The 17192-nt window shown below is 31.0% G+C and overlaps 3 protein-coding genes and 2 long non-coding RNA genes across 10 annotated transcripts in view; 3 read left to right on the top strand and 2 right to left on the bottom strand.

Moving 5' to 3' along the window:
• Window positions 1-911: 911 nt before the first annotated feature.
• On the top strand, window positions 912-1938 carry LOC107366366 (malate dehydrogenase, mitochondrial). Its single transcript, XM_015933955.3, has one exon. It carries the CDS (start codon window positions 945-947, stop codon window positions 1890-1892), a length of 948 nt encoding a protein of 315 aa, XP_015789441.1. The 5' UTR covers window positions 912-944; the 3' UTR covers window positions 1893-1938.
• An 809-nt stretch (window positions 1939-2747) lies between these two features.
• On the bottom strand, window positions 2748-5659 carry LOC107366368 (uncharacterized). Its single transcript, XR_016199204.1, has 6 exons — window positions 5509-5659; window positions 5061-5404; window positions 4398-4783; window positions 4183-4316; window positions 3156-3437; window positions 2748-3043 (listed from the first exon to the last, which is right to left on the bottom strand). It is a non-coding gene; the product is annotated as an uncharacterized LOC107366368 (long non-coding RNA).
• Window positions 5660-7494: 1835 nt separating this feature from the next.
• LOC107366364 (sodium-dependent glucose transporter 1A) lies at window positions 7495-12154 on the bottom strand. Of its 6 annotated transcripts, XM_089268321.1 has the most exons (10): window positions 11875-12154; window positions 11167-11795; window positions 10739-10937; window positions 10517-10657; window positions 10211-10437; window positions 9662-9816; window positions 9112-9193; window positions 8882-9040; window positions 8399-8818; window positions 7495-8318 (listed from the first exon to the last, which is right to left on the bottom strand). In XM_089268321.1, the coding sequence occupies exons 7-10, from the start codon at window positions 9185-9187 to the stop codon at window positions 7768-7770; spliced, it is 1206 nt and encodes a 401-aa protein (XP_089124447.1). In that variant the 5' UTR covers window positions 9188-9193; window positions 9662-9816; window positions 10211-10437; window positions 10517-10657; window positions 10739-10937; window positions 11167-11795; window positions 11875-12154; the 3' UTR covers window positions 7495-7767. The 6 variants fall into 6 exon arrangements, with proteins under 6 accessions (XP_089124447.1, XP_089124448.1, XP_089124449.1 ...); XM_089268322.1 differs by lacking the exon at window positions 9662-9816; XM_089268323.1 differs by lacking the exons at window positions 10517-10657; window positions 10739-10937; window positions 11167-11795; window positions 11875-12154 and having other exon boundaries at window positions 9744-9816; window positions 10211-10347.
• Window positions 11620-17192, top strand: part of LOC107366361 (protocadherin Fat 3) — a 59431-nt gene continuing 53858 nt past the window's right edge. The window contains exons 1-2 of the mRNA XM_015933947.3: window positions 11620-11745; window positions 12360-12416. Coding sequence (XP_015789433.2) covers window positions 11620-11745; window positions 12360-12416 — 183 coding nt within the window. The remainder of the gene's footprint in view (window positions 11746-12359; window positions 12417-17192) is intronic.
• On the top strand, window positions 12437-15606 carry LOC107366370 (uncharacterized). Its single transcript, XR_016199203.1, has 3 exons — window positions 12437-12577; window positions 12755-13010; window positions 15239-15606. It is a non-coding gene; the product is annotated as an uncharacterized LOC107366370 (long non-coding RNA).

Below are 17192 nucleotides of genomic sequence, written 5' to 3'. Positions count from 1 at the left end.
TAATATGTAATCGATTGAAATGTGAAATCAAAAATTGAAACTCTTCAGGGGTTAAGCTTTGAAAACCATCATCTTTCTGGTTCCACTTATCAATCCAGTTTTTGAGTATTTCATTATTATTGTGAAAAGTAAAGAGCAAAAAGGGAAAGACTCACAAATCATCTTTATCTTCTTCTGTCTAAAGCCATCATCTTCTTTCTCTTTCACCTTTTATCATCATACAGTCATCATCATATTTTCATCTTTTCATTCAGTTTTTTGTTTCTTTACTTTCACAAAATCTCAACCCATTTACCATTGAATAATGAGAAATGAATAAAAAATCAAGAAACCAATGACAAGTATAACATTAAACTACCTACATCAAGTTGATGTGAAGAATGATGGAAATCTTGTCTTTTCAGTAAAATTTTCAGAGTTTTTCCTAAATTTTCATGTTCTTCATAATCACTTGATCCATACAACCTTAGACGTGGTCAGAGTCAATAGAGCCAATTGTCTGCTTATGAAGAAGATCTTGTTAAAGCTGCCATCCCTGAACTCAAAGCTAGCATAAAAAAGGGCCAAGAATTTGTTACTAAGTAAATTGAACGTATTTGGAAAATAAATTAAGCAATGAATTTAAACTGAAGTGAAATTGACAATCATTTCCATTCAAACTCAGATTGATTAGAATCATCTTATGAGTAACCCGGTTAAATTCATCCGTTCATTATACAATTCCTCAACTAAAAACAATCGAAACAGAAAAATTTCTGGACTTTTCATCTTTTTGGTTTTTAGTGGTTAAGCAACCAAAATAATTTTATTATACAGAATCAGTGTACAATAATCATGATTCAAACTGATTGTGTTAGGAGCAAAAATTAGTATAACAATGTATCTTTAGGCAGCTTTAGGCTGATTTGATTTGTCTCAGACCTTTACAACAATTTTACTTAAAAATGTTGAAAGCTAAAGTCGCTGTTCTTGGTGCTAGCGGTGGAATAGGCCAACCTTTATCTCTACTCTTGAAAAGAAGTAAATTAATTAGCCACCTTAGTTTATATGATGTAGCCAATACTCCTGGTGTAGCTGCTGATCTTAGCCATATCAACTCTAGAGCCAAAGTTACTGGACATTTGGGACCAGAACAACTTGGAGAGGCTCTTCAAGGATCTGATGTAGTATTGATTCCTGCTGGTGTTCCCAGAAAACCCGGTATGACCCGTGATGATCTTTTCAATACCAATGCATCAATTGTACGGGACTTGGTAGCTGCTTGTGCTCAAAATTGCCCCAAGGCTTTAATTGGGGTGATTTCCAATCCAGTCAACTCTACCATACCTATTGCTGCTGAAGTTTTGAAAAAAGCGGGTACCTACGATCCAGCTCGTTTGTTTGGAGTTACAACCTTAGACGTGGTCAGAGCCAATACTTTTGTAGCCGAGGCTAAAGGACTCGATCCAGTTACAACAAATGTACCGGTTATTGGAGGTCATGCTGGTATCACCATTATTCCACTTTTATCTCGAGTGACTCCTTCAGTTAGTTTTGACAAGGACCACATTGATGCACTGACTAAACGAATCCAAGACGCCGGAACTGAGGTAGTCAAAGCTAAAGCTGGAGCTGGATCTGCAACTTTATCAATGGCTTTCGCTGCTGCCCGTTTCGCCTTCTCTCTTTTGGATGGCTTAGCTGGAAAACCTGATGTTGTCGAATGTGCTTACGTACAATCCGACCTTACTGATGCATCTTATTTCGCCACACCAGTTCATCTAGGCAAAAACGGTTTGGTCAAAAATCTGGGTCTAGGTCAATTGTCTGCTTATGAAGAAGATCTTGTTAAAGCTGCCATCCCTGAACTCAAAGCTAGCATAAAAAAGGGCCAAGAATTTGTTACTAAGTAAATTGAACGTATTTGAAAAATAAATTAAGCAATGGATTTAAACTGAAGTGAAATTGTAGATCATTTCCATTCAAATTCAGATTGATTAGAATCATCTTTAAAATGATATTTGGCTATTTTATCCTACAGTTTATCATTAATGAGAGCCAACATCTCAACGAAATTTAATCTGGTTAAACGATGATTATTGACTGTTTAAGTTAATTTTGTTTAAGTTGACATCAAGAATGATGAAAATCTTGTCTTTTCAGTAAAATTTTCAGAGTTTTTCCTTCCTTTTCATGTTTTTCATAATCACTTGACCCCTTCAAGGTGACATAAACATAAGTAAACACAATTTTTCAAAAAACAGGACATGTTAGCCTTCTCAAGCACATTGTATATCAGGTTACAGTTGAAACCAAAACATTGAACATTCCTATTGAAGCCATTTCATAGTATTAGACATTCAGATGAACCTGATGATTGAAAATGGACTTCGGATGTTTAATTGTTGTAATACAAGAGTCGGTTTTCAATCAGTTGGTACAAAAGATATAAGTCAATAGGTAAATAAAATGCAAAACAAATGTAAAGACAAGGAAGTAACATTTGATTATAAGTTATCAAGCCAGTACTGTTTTCAAATCTAATTTTGTTCATTGCTATCAGTCAGGTGATAGGTGAAAATTATCATTATAATTATAATCAAACAAATAAAAGTGAAAAGTGATTCAACTCAGGAATAATCATCTAATGAATCTTGGAATGAAAGAAAGATAAAAGATAAAGGTCATTCCGTTGAAAGATCAACCTTTTTCCGTCAATCAATGAACCAATAGATTGCAATAGATGGACGATATAAATAAAAAGGTGATTATCTTGAATCATTATTGGTATTATTGTGATTATTATTTTAACCATTTTAAATCATCAGCTTCCATTATTATTAACAGTTCATCTAATTTTTAGAGATCACTTCTTTCTTGTCTGCTCATTTGAGATACTTTAAGCCTTCTTCAATTGATCCATTCTCAAGAAGAGAAATTTTACTTTTTCTTGTTCGCCATCAATTCTCATTTCTTTTTCATTATTCTCAACAAGTTGCATCCATTATGAATTAACCTTTAAACCTTTTATTCCATTCCAAGAGTAAATTGTACCAAATTTTACCTGTCAGCACACAGAGGGAGAGGAAAGAAAGCAACAAAAATAAAGATGAGTTAGAAAAAAAAGGATTTATAAAAGTGAAGATCATGAGGATGAAGAGTTTCATCAAGAATACCTTTAAAAATACTATCAAGAGTAAGATGAAGAGCAAAGTGAAGAGCCAAATGAAGAGTATGCTGAGGATGTAAAACAAATCAGGACTGTACTCATGCTGTTTTGTATTAGCTTGAGTTACTGGTCAACCCAGATCCATTGATTGCGTTCAATTTCAAGACTTATTTCTGTATCATTCAAGGCTTCAATTTACAAATTTAATTGTCTCCAGAATTCGTTGTTGATTATTTTGGCTCTTCATTATCAATCTCTTTTGCTTCATAAATTCAATCTGGTAGTTTCACTGAAAAAAAACAGAAAAAAACAATCAATAAATTGAAATAAAATTGGATGTTTGATTAGGATTAGGGAAAAAGTCTGTTCCAGTGGTTGAGGGTTAAAAATTTGACCTGAAAATAGTTGAAATTTTATGAATCTTTCCTGACTTTGGCCCAATTGTATGGAATTGAAATTAAATAAGAAAAAAATAGATTATTTGTTGTCTGTTATCTCATTATTAAATGCAGTATTACCATCATTATTTGCTGTAATCATTGCATTATTTACTACCGACTAGCATATAGACCATAAACCAGCTTACATGTATTTTTTAATCCATGTAATCCATAAAATAGGTAAAGGGTTAAATGTAAATTGAATACGGCAAATAATAAAAATATCATTCCGTTTCAACTGATCGTTTAATCCTTTCCTTTCAACTAATATCATGCATTATAATGCACTTTAATAAAATCCTTTATTTTTCTTATTCTTCTTCTAACTTGCAATATTATTATCCATTTTTCAAGCTACAAATATCTTATATTGGCTAAAGCATTATATTTAACCATGTTTAGCCATGAAAATTGACTATTTCATCAAAAATAGTCTAGACTAATGGTTGATTAACTGGTTGATTTTAAATAAATTTTGAAAGGATTGAGCTTTTTTCTTCTTTTTCTTGTAACTCTTGTGATTAGATGTTAACAGCTAGTAGTAGCCCTTTTATGAAACCTTTCATTATCATCATCATGATAATCATCGTCTACCTTCATCTTGAATCATCTCACACTGTCATCACCATTACCATCATTTTCGTGTTGTCATGTTTCTCTTCCATTCTGAACCCAAAAAAACCAATGCCTGGTACATCAATACAACAGCAAATTGGAAGAATAGACAACTACAGCAAAAAAAGAGATACTTATTAATATATTAAATTGTAATCAACTTAGAGTTGTCAACATGTAAGGAGGACATTGACCTGACTAATTTGACCTAAAAGAGTTGATTATTTGTTGATTACTTGGCCAGTAGGGTCTTCTTATTGGTCTATACAGTCATTTCCCTAATTCCTGTTGCTTTTGCTTGACTGACCAATCGATTGCAAAACTGATTTGATTTACCATTAGCGTTTCAAATGAGGATCACCCTGAAACCGTCAACCAACGTTTACTGATCACAGTTAGATGTTTATCAAATAAAACACTAATGACGCCTTGTTTGGATATTAGATGTTTCCCCATAAAAATTGGTAATCCAATGAAAGTTGAAATGAAAGCGACAAAAACAGGATCGATCATGTAAAGGGCACTTTGACAGTTGATTGGAGAAACCATCAAAACCAGGTTAAATTGAATTGTTGACACTCTGATAGTGGTAGGAGAAAAAAAGTAATTAAAACGATTATCATTTCGAAATATTAATTACATCATGATAGTGGCAGCTAATAGAAGATGAGAAAGGGAGAAATCAAAAGTAGCATCACACAAAAAAAAACAGCTATAATCAATGATTGGTGAAGATTCAACATAACGGATGATCAGTCTCTCACGCTATCAAACACTCATGGAGTAACCTGAAAATAGCATAGCTTGGTTAGTTCAGTAAGGAAATAATCATTAACTGGTAACCAAATTTAACTCACCTTTCACTCTCTCTTTATATCCTAAAAAATCTTGAATCTCTTTTGCTTTTTTTCCTATTGACATCGCCTGTTTGACTTCTTCAAGCCATTATCATTATTTGTGTGGATAATTATTCAATTACCAGCTTCAAAATCATGATTGGTTTGTTTTTCATTTTTATCAGTAATCCAACCTTAATCGAACTCATCTGATCAGGTTACCGCTTTATGTGATCAAAACATCATGTAGCTGCCATCATCGTTTGGATGTGATATAGACTAAACAGATGATGTTGAAAATGGCTTTGCATTAATGTCCGTTGAAACCAAAGTGTTGATGTACAATTTACAATCTAAATGAAAAGCTAGTAAATCTAATAATACATTTAAAATAGGAAAAAGGAATGACATTAAAAAATTGGAATCAAGATGGAATGTAATTAAATGATTTTAAAAAGGATTACATTACCTTTTATACGAATGGTAGACAGTGTTTAATGTAATTGCACGACATTAACCGAAGCAAAGCCAAAAATTTGAATTAAATCATCTAATAATAAGGTAAATAAATAAATGACTGGCAAGCAAGCAAGATATTTCCTTATTGTTATCTGGACAAAACTTCATAATACAATCAGCCTTAAAAAATGAAACTTACAGTTAGTGTGAGTAACCAAAATGGCTATTTCAACCTAAAATTAGTATGAATAGCCTCAATAATCAAAACAAAAAATTACAATTAATGATTTTTCAATATTTGATGCACAATTTAGATGTTTCAAGTTTAATTGTAACTGTAAAAATTTCTGTGAATAGATTCTTAAACTCAATTACAAATTAGATACATTTTTGTTGAGTGAAAATTTTATGAAATAATTTCGCACTTCGATGAATTGACAGTTGGCTCATTTTGATTGCATTTTAAGATATCAAGTTTTTTGTTTAAAATGAATTTTATTTTTAATTTAAATCAATTATTAAGATTAATTTGCCATTCACTTTCTTAACATGACTTACATGGCAAATTTAAGCTCCATTTGAACACAGGAAATGTCAATTTGAACCCTTTATTTCCTATTGCTATTCATTTACCAGTATCTCATGGTTTAGAGGTTACTAGATGTTTGCATAATTTAACATGATCAAAGGGTCATGAACGACTGTAAGATGGATGAGAGAAAATCAGGAGACAAATGAAGACAGAATTTGAATACAAAGATAATACCGAGAGAAAATGTAATTCAATTGATTGTTTTGGACATGCAAACTTGAACAAAGCAACTGTAATGGTTTACCCAAAGCAGTGATGAATTGATAAATATTTAGTTTGCTCATACTGGGATTAATATGGACGATGATGCAGAAAATATCAAATCAATAATGCTTACAATGAGCTTATAAATAGATTACAAACAATCAATTTACAATCTTATAACCAAATCATCTTTTTTTGTTGAAACCTATTCACCAAATTTGATCAAGTCTTAACCTATTAATGAACTCTTTTGTGAAACCAACAGTTCAAATGATACCAATAATCATGTAAAGCTATTAAACTGAAGTTCATCAAATCCAAGGCAATGAATATGAGGTTAAAAATAATAAATTAATAGATGTTGAGGGTGAAAAGAGAGTGAAATCAATAATAAAAAATAGGATGCAAAAAAGGTAAAGCAAGGTAGATGATAATGATGTTGGAAGAGTAAAGAGGAACGAAGATGAAGGAGGAAGATGATGATTGAGAATAATTGGCTCGATGAGGTTATGGCGATGATGAGAAACAAGGTTGAAATTCAAATGGAGAAACGAAAATGTTCTTTCCCTCTTTTTTTATTTCTCATTTGATCTTCATCATCGCCATCATCTTGTTCTGGTTCCTTCTTGGTTCAGAAGTGCCATACAGAAATGTGATTCAAAATCCAGGTAAATCAGCATCACGATTTGGCAACATCAACAATGTGGTTACTTTATTGCTCTTTTTGCTCTTTAAATCGATCTCTATCTTGAACACTTAGGCCACCTTTTTTTCTCGATCACCTTTTTTTGTTTATCTTTTTGGCTCTTTATCGTAGCTTCCCTCTTTCATCTTGTTTCACCATAAAGACTTCATCTTGTTTCCATCTGAATCTTCATCTGGATTGATTAAAGATATAAATATGTAATCTTCAGATTCATTTATGGTGAGGTTGTTCAAACGTTCCAAAGTATGTTAGCTCTTGTAATTGCTGTTTATCATTATTATTGTTGTTGTTTTGTTGGTAAATTTTGTTCTCCTTTTTTGTTGTTTAGTAAATTAATTTACCTGCAAAAAAAGAGAGGAATGCATAAATGATAAAGAAGAGTTAATTCATGAAAGGAACCTTAAATCAACTTGTAAAAGCTGTTAATAAGCAATAAAAGGGAAAAAAATAATGATAATAAAATCAGGATCACGGTTAATCTAATTGACTAACAATTGAATTGATAATCTAATATTATTAAAAAAACCATAAAGTAAATACGAAATACATTTATAATGTTGAAAGAACAGAGTTTGAGGAATTATAATACAAATGAAAACAAATGTAAAATGAAAAATCAACAATTAAAACATGAAACTGCTCAAATACAATGGAAATTGTTGAAATTTATTACAAATCAGCTTGTTTTACAAACTTTGTAGACTTATTGGAATAATGATTGAAATTTTCCAACACTTGATGTAATAAATTAAATGATTAATGAGGTTTTATCTTGTCCAAGAGCGAATAGAAGCTGTTCTGGTGTTATCTCGTTTCTTTTCCGTTCTGAAAATCCTTTCACATATAATTGGAACGATGAAACATGTGAATACAAATAGTGATGATAAAAATCCAAGATAGTAAACAAATAATACAGGATCCGATTCCATTAATTTAGAGGCAATCCATGGATGAATAGATTCACCGACTGAACCATTGATAAAAATGAAGGACGCTAAACTATTGGAAAGGAGGAAATATTTTTGAAGTCGACTCAGTGAGACTGTAAATAAGGGCGAGAATCCGATTCCGAGAAGAACCATTGTAATCCAGATACACAATTGATTCCATGCTGCATGAGGGACACTCACGACTACACTAGCCAGAAGGGATGCATAACTGATCCACATTAAGTGATTTTCATGAATAAAATTGGATGAAATGATGAATATGATTCTATAACATGTGAAAACGGACCAGAAAATGGTTACCAAAGTTGCACCAGTTTGCTTGCTCATGTGAAGCTCTGATTTAACAGCAAAGGATGGACCTAATGAGCCTGAGAAATAAAATGTTAATAAAATGTTAGTAAATTAAACACACAAGTAGATTGGTTAAAACAATTAAACAAGTTCTTACCAATCAATGTTTGGATGCCAAATGTCAAGTTAGCAATGATTGATAGCATAGCAATACCACAATATTTCTTCCAATTTGGTGGGTCATTGGAATTACTTGTATTTTCATCTGAATCACTATTGGAACCTTTCTTTGATCTCTCGTTGAAATGAAACGATAAAAATCCAACTGAAGCAATTATCAGAAAAAAACCAACACACAAAAATGGATATTGAACTTTAACATCATCTGGCTTATAACTGCCCAAAATGGCAGCATCATCTTTTGTACCATTTGTAGTTTCATTCAATGGTAATAAGAAAGGTTGAGTGATTAAAGGCGTCAATAAGGAGCCAATACCAAAGGATCCATGCAATATTTGAATGTAATTAGATAATTGCGGATTACCTTTCCATATCTGTAGTATATAAGTATTACATGCTGTAAAACAAAAGTGATTATTAATGCTTTTTCAGCTGACCAGTTGTTGCTTTTATAACTTACTGATATCAAAGATTCCTTGTGATATTCCAGACAACAGGAATAATGAATAAACAGTATAAAATGAGGTGAACCAAGGAGCAAGAGCGATGAAAAGTCCAGCGGAAAAATTGCTGATGAACAAAATCATATTGAATCCAAGCCATCGACCAATTATTCCAGCTGAATAAAATTTTACATTAAATATCTTATGAATATCTTTTCTCGTTGAATAACATTGAAAAATAACTCACAAATTATTCCACCAATTAAATATCCAATGGATCGACTTGGAACTAAATTAGATGTTACTGCAAACGTTTCGCTCATCCTGATCTGCAAGTCGAGTAAAGATGAGCCCAGAAGTGTACAGCAGGCACCAAGACCCATAAAAGACATTAGACAAAACCATGATTTAATTAATTTAATCTGGTGGGTTCGAATATAAACTGTCAACTTCATTTTACTTGGCGCACAGTTAAAAAGTATAACTAATGTTGAGTATTCCTAGTGAATTGACTGGATTGACTTGTGTTAATGATACAAGAATATTGTGTTAAATCATCTTTTATAAGTATTGGTCAAGATTAAGAATCTAATTCAAGTCAAATTGTTACTTTAGATGGAAAATTTAATCAAAATAATCTAAATTGCTTCAAATTTTCTGACAAGTGTTCACATGAAAAACGGTTAATTCTAAAAGGTTGATTAGCTCAGAAATGGCATCTAAGTGCTCATAACTATTAACACGGGAATGAATTGTCTTGATCACCACCCTTCCATAAATCGAGATTCATTTTTCACCTTTCTCTTGTCATTTGTATTGATAATAAATCTTACGAATCACACAATAGACATACACATCAATAAAAATTGAGCAACTAACACGAGTTCGTCGTATGATTTGGTGACAATTTACTTTTACTTTTTCCTCTAGTTCTCCTTTATTAGTGCACAACCTATTAATAAAACAGAACTAAATCAGTCTAAAAAATAGATAAACCAACAGAAACGTCATTTAAATATGATTGCATAGAATTAAATATTATATAATGAAAACTTCCAATTGCAACTTGCAGCCCAATAGTTTACCTGCCCTAAATTTTTGGTATTTTTGTAAAAGCGCCTAGAAATTAACATTCAACTGTTGAGATTACTGGAAATTAAACTCACAAGTGAAATAATACATTTTGTCAGTTTAAGGTTTCATTTGGGTATTATCTTTGATTTGATCTAATTTTCAGACTATTCCTATTCTTACATATTTTTTTCCAACTATATTCTTGCCATGTTCATCATGTTCAACTTGTAATCCATTTTTTCTCCAATTTTGATTCCTGTTAATTAACTTACTAATCATTGTTTTTTTATTCCACTTTCTTCTTTTGTTTAAATATAAACATTTTGGCTCAATAGGTTGTAAATTTTATCCAATTGGAGAGAATCGAAGGTTTGAAAGAGTTGCGGAGAACCTCGAAGTCGGTAAGTACTAAACTGGCTCAACAGTAGTCAACCAATAAACCGTTCAAGTTTTTTTATGGTTTTACTTTGAACCTGAAGTCAATCAAACAATTGGAAAGCTATAAGATGAAAAGAAGATTAAAGTTAAAATTAATATTTACAAAAAAGCGAGATGATTAGTTTCCATTTGGTTCTTACTTGTTTAATGCTGTTTTTGGTTTTAGCGGAGTTCCAATTGTAAATAATTAAACAGTAATTAGGTGTAAACTTTCAAGATGAGTTTGAGAAAGACAAGAATTCGAGACTTTTTTGATTTCACTTTTTGTTGATTTACCTTAACTGGGATGAGACGGAAGAAAAGTAAAATTGAATTGATTATTGTAATTGTAATACAATTGTAGTAGGCGACAAGGGTCATACCGTTAGTTATTTCTTTTGAATTGTTTTCCATTCAAGATGAATTTTACATCTAATCAGAGAACTTTTCAATTAGTAAATGTGATGATTCAATGTTCCATTTTGTGTCAGTATTACAGGTATAAGCAGTGGTAATCAACAGGTAAACATTTCGATTAACATAAATTGTTAATATATAATGTTGAGTCCAAAACAATAAGACCTAATCAAAAAGTCACAGAAAAGAGTCATTATATTTTCAAATTAATCAAATGATTGCAAACAATGAAAGAAAATAAATAATTAAATGATTAACTAAAATCAAAATGAATTATGATCATAAACAAAATATATGAACATTAATTAGTTGATTCAATTCAAATCTATTGCTAACACGTTTGACCAGTAACATTTAAACATTATGTGATTTAATGCTGATCAAATATTAATACCTTGTAAATGACCAATTAACCAGAATCAAGTTTGAAACAGCAAAAGTGATCAGGTAATTTATATTTCCAATTTATTTGAATTAATCCTGAATAATTGTGCACCATTAGCTTGAGAAGGCTTTTAAGTAGCTTGCTTTGAAAGTGAATTGCCTTCCATCTCAAGTTCACAGTTTTACAGTAACTTTTATTTCTAGGATAGTTGCAAAAGTGAGCTCAATTAATCAGATCGTAGCTTTTCCATCTTTTGTTTTCTTGAACTGACTTTCACGAATGATCGGTTTATTGGGTTTTCACTGATTAATCAATCCAATTGAATCACAACTGATAAACTCTTTCTCTTCCCTCGATCGTTCCAAACACTTTGTTAACCACTTGGAATCCAAATGGTTTTAAACAAATCACAACACCTTGAACACAGGTCATGAGGTTTTCAGAGTAGAAGTACACCCACGGATGGAGATTAAACTGGAAGCCGTGGACAATAGTTTAAGTGATATTAATTATTTCAAATACGAAGAAATAGATGATAAAACTGTTGCCATAAAACTTGCTCATTCCTTGGAGGATCTTGTTGATCGGGTAAGCAAAACCAGAAGATGTATTAACCGTTGCTTTCCATGGTGTGTTTACTAAAGCAGAAAAATAGAAATCGCAATTTTCAGACTCAGAATATAAGTGAGAACAGTTTTAAAATAAACAAATACATACAAAAATAATTAAGGCAAGAATCACGAGGGAATCCTTTGAAGTCCATTAGATGAAACGAGAAAAAACAAAAGCCGTTATTTTCAATACCATCTGATCCAAAGCTACGAGATAAACAAAGAATTATTCCTTCCACAATTTGACCAGATAACTTTAGCCTTTTTTATTTACACTGATGTCAACACAAACAATTAATCAGCTTGCTGTTACAGTTAATTTAGAACAAAAACATCATGGGTTAGAATAAGTCAGACGTTAATCATTAGAAAGTAAACTTGAATACAAAAGAGTTGCAATTATTCAAAAGACGATGACTCAATGCCTTAACCTTAAACCCGGGAAACTTGAAAAGTGAAAGGCTTTTAAAAAATATTTCCCTTTCGTTAACACAAACTTTAATTATTTCTTTTAGCTTATTAGGCTAATTTAATTACAATTTTCCTTTTCTTTTCTTTCTTTGTTTATTTTTGATATGATTAATTTAACAGCGAGATCCTCAAAGTGTTCTTAAATTTAAATTAACTTGTCGTGGACCCAGTGGCACGGTAAGTAACTATTCAAATCATTTTCCTTTGTCTTCTGACAACTTATCTGCACAAAACCTTCATCATGTGTAAACATTATAAGATGATTTGTTTTACGAAAAAAAACAATCGCCTATCCATGACCACTTCAAATGACCCATCATTAATTTAAGCAAATGAATGTAAGTAAATCAATGTTTATTATTACCAAATAACCCAATCTACCACCAAAATGTAAATACCAAATTGAACAATATCCACCTAAGAATGCCAGCCACTCCTTTCAATCAACATCTCAACAATCTGTTAATCAGTGAAAGCTGTAAATTTAATTAACTGGCTGGTTATTTTTTAATTAGCTGATGTTGATGATGACTATTATCAATGGATTAAATGTTAGTGATGGAAACAAGCAAATGAATTTTTCGCTCTACATTTCAAAAGGCATTCAAATGTCTTTAGGCTGATGATGCAAAAGATAGTTGCCGTTGAAAAGAGGATCACTTTTATTGAATCAAATGGATTGAAAATATTGCATCAAAAAACGTTAAATTGCTCCGTTAACCCTGGCTTCATTGGAAAGGTTGGCATGTTGATTTGATCTTCTTGATTATGGTAATTAACCTTTTAATTTATTAATTGTTATTAACCCGTGAAAACTATTTAATATAAATGTATGTTGTCCTTTTCCCATTCATAGTGTATAAAGAGCGTAACAGATGATGAAAGCAATTGGTCTTAGCAGCGTTTACCAGTCAAATATATGCGTTTTCATTTATTATTATTATTGTAATTTAGAACCAGCAATAATCGAGTTTTATCTTTATCATACTTAATGGAGGAAAGGTTCACTTGGGATCCAAGACAAGCCATTCAATTATCTCACAGTCAAAGGTCAGGTTTGACCAAGTCCCTTGTGAACCTGACAGTAACTCATTAACACAACAGATCAGCGTAATCAAGACAACACAAATGACAATCAACCAGTTAGATGATATCATATTTTCCCTGACAAGTAGTGACACTGACATTTCATGATAACTCAAACCCAAGCCATTGAAATCATCGCATCAATTATCAACAATCAAACAACAAGCTTCATTGCTACAAGTGACTAGAACTGTTAAACATCTAAATTGTTAGTTGTCTTACAATTTCTGATGCTTCATTCAAATCATTTTTTAACACTCACCAGTGATTAAAATTTACTTCACAAATTATAAGCTTTCAAATGAAACCTTGATCTTTAGATTAATTACAATTTAGACTCAAGTGTTGCGGAAGATTCATCAAACCCAAGCTAACCAGCTCTAAGCATTGAAAATGAAAGTTTTTAAATTCAATCATTTTTTCCTCAAAAAGTCATGATTAAATTTCATTTTGTTTTCAATCTTAACAAATAACGATAATCAAATTTTAACCTATCTAATTACATTGTATGATTTAAATTGTAACTTGAGATTTTGTTTCAATTATCAATTTCTTTCACCTCTAATTGATAGTTTATTTGATTGCCTTGATTGTTGCTGTTTCTGTTGGCGTTGGTGTCAGAAAAGATTGTAAAAGTCAATTGTTAGCAAAAATGTTGATAAATGCATGATAAATCAACATAACTTTACTTCATGGAAACATGAATTTACTTGATTTTATACCTTTAACAGTTTAACTCCTTTCTTGTATTGTACCTTTACCGTATTATAATTGTTGATTCACCAAAGGGTCAACAATTTTAACTAATCAGAACAGCGACAATTAAGATCAACATTACCTGGTATCAGTGAACTTTGTTACAATTTGTTAAATCACTTTCTTCTCCATTCCCTATTAAGATTATCATTTGTTTGATTTTCATTTAATCATGATTTCGTGATCAATAATCATTTTGATTGTCTATTAATCATTAGTTATCACGTTTTAGGCCTAAATCAATTGATGATTTAAAATATGCGCAGCAACTCAACTCATTTATTGAAACTGTTTGTCCATTCTCAACAATATTAATTTGATGTTGAACAATCATCAAACCAAGCAACTCTTTGTTTCCAATCAAACACTGAATCAAAGCCAAATACTCATTAAATGATTGCTTCTCGTATTTTAGGTAAAAAAAGAAGGTAAAATTGTGAGAAATTGTTCCTTCTAAATGAGTTATTTTGTCTTCTATTTTGGCACAAAATAACAAAAGTCAGGAAGATAATTTAGGAAACCTGGTTAGTTAATAATATATATTAAATTATGAATCAAAGAAACACAAGCTTTAATGATCATAGAATTGCTGTAAAACCATTTAATTGCAATGAAGGCGATGATTGTAATAACTGTTGAAATCAAAATAAAGTCAATTATTTTGTATCAAGTGGTGATTGTAGATGCGAATTGAAGATGAGCAGTAAATTTGTCAGAAATATTTGTTCACTCATTAGGTATAACTTAGCTAGTTAGTTAGTTAGTTAACTTTGGGAATTGTGTTTAACATAGTTCCCATTAATAATTATGATAATCATTATCAACACATCGTTTAGTTGGCCTTTTTTCATCTCTTTTTATTCTGTTCTTTTTTTCCGGTTTCCATCATTTTCATTGGAAAACCTGAACAACAAGTTGAACAAAATTTCACCAAAATATGTAGGTAATGAAGAGTAAAAAAATGATCAACAATAACAACAATCAAAAGGCAATAATCATAATAACCACAATAAAATGTAAATTAAAGTATCGGGTGTGTGTATAATTTGTTGACAAAAAGATTCCCAAGTATTGTATCCAACAGTTGAATTCACTGGTTAAGTTGACAATCAAATTATTACAATTACTAATTTCATTCATTTCTCATTTACTTCCAGAATTATCAAAGGCCAATCAAAGACTAATCAAGACCAATCAAAGACTTAAAGACAAAGCTAAACATGGATTCCAATGGCTTCAAATGGATTCAAGATTCAGGATCATTAAAGGCTGACATGGATTTTGATTGTTACAAGACTGGAAATATGGATTGAATTGAAGGATCAAATTAGAAATATTATATTTAAGGAATTAGATTAGATTGATTGTGTTGCTAAAATTGAATAATCAATCAAAGCCAGCAAAGGTGTTTTGAATACACTTTTGTGGTGTTCAATCGCTATTGTGATTATTCAAATTTTAAACTTTTCCATTGATTTTAACCTTTTTTTGTGAATCAATGAATAAATAATGATTATAATTGTAATTACAACGTTTGATTGTTGCTCATTTTTCATAAAATGTGTTCAACAATCATTCTCACGGTTACATTTATAATAATAGTTAGCCAATCTAGTTAACTCTTGTTACTTCTACTTTTCCCAACTCAACCAGTTTCACTTTTCAACATTTTACGTTATCTGATACATATGCTGTGTTTAATGACGATTGATTGTTAATTGTTTTCCTTTCACCCACTTTTCATCGCCACTACCACCATCATCATCAATTGTTGTAGTGATCATCAACACAGCTTCATCATTTTTCCCAAATTAATTTGATTTTTGAGGCTCCGTTTGATCCATCTTACCCTTTTGTTTATCGCGAAAACAAAGCAAAATGTTAACAATATTGCAATCACAATGATAGTCTATCCAACCTGTAAATTGTACCGTACATTTACATTGAAAACAATACCAACAAACCATCACATTAATTGAACATCATCACTCAACTAACATCCATCTCATGTTTTCTATTCATTATTAACTTTCTAATTTAATTTTAAATCTGATAAAAGATTCATCGAGCTGTTAAAATTCATTTGTTAACACCTTTTTGTTGCCAGTTTCATGTTGCCATCTTTACAATAGTCTAAGTCTTCATTACCATCCTCATCCCAACCACTAAGAGTATCAACATCATCTGCCATTCAAATCTTAATTTGATTAATTTAAATTTTATTAATTCACTGATTGTGGAGAGAAAGTACAGAAATTTAACCTAAAAACCACAATAAGTGTTGGTTTTGTTCAACAGATTCAGTTTACTTCCTAATCAAGTCTACTGATTTATTTATTTTTAACTTGTCTTTTTTACTCTATTTAATCATCTTATTTACTTCTTAATTACAGGTTAATTTGAGTCAATTTGTCTTCTTCATTTGGCTATACATTTGAATCCAAACATGGTCTGAATTTGCTGATGAATTTTGTCTGTCACCATCTTGAATCAAGTTTCCTATTTACTTCTGTTATCAGTTAATATGATTGCATGTTACAATTTAATGTAAATTAATGTTGTTTACTGAACAGTTTAACAAAAACAACACCAAATGGTGACCAAATAGTGCACTTTTAGTAGCACTTGATTGCGTGTTTAAAGTTAATGATTACATTTCACAAGTAACAGCCATTTCTTAACCCAATCACATTCAACAACTGGTTTAGGATGAATTTTTGTAGTTAAACTTTCACCTAATCACTTCAATTTTAATAAGTTGATCAGTTGCTTTATCGGAAACAATATTGACTTCACAATATTTCTGAATTCACATTATTTCCGTTGGTTAACATTGAGTTTGATTAAATGAAACCTAATCAACCATTAGATCGCAAATAAGATGATCAAATGGTCATCAATTGAGCTCACATTGACAAAGAGGTTAACATTTGAAAGGTAACAATCAAAAGTGAAAACCTGTCAATGAACACAAATTAAAGTTAATCACGTTTATTCATTTAATAACCTTTCATGGCAAAAATATTGTTTCAATAATATTAATCTTGTTCACAAACAAAACACATTTGATTATCATCATATTGATACAACACCTGATGATGCTAATTCTTA

Source organism: Tetranychus urticae, chromosome 2 (genome assembly GCF_039701765.1).
Source record: "Tetranychus urticae isolate SD_2017Ah chromosome 2, NJAU_TeUrti_SD_1.0, whole genome shotgun sequence".
In the NCBI taxonomy this organism is placed as follows: Eukaryota; Metazoa; Arthropoda; class Arachnida; order Trombidiformes; family Tetranychidae; genus Tetranychus; species Tetranychus urticae.
This window is presented reverse-complemented; position numbering and strand designations above follow the sequence as displayed.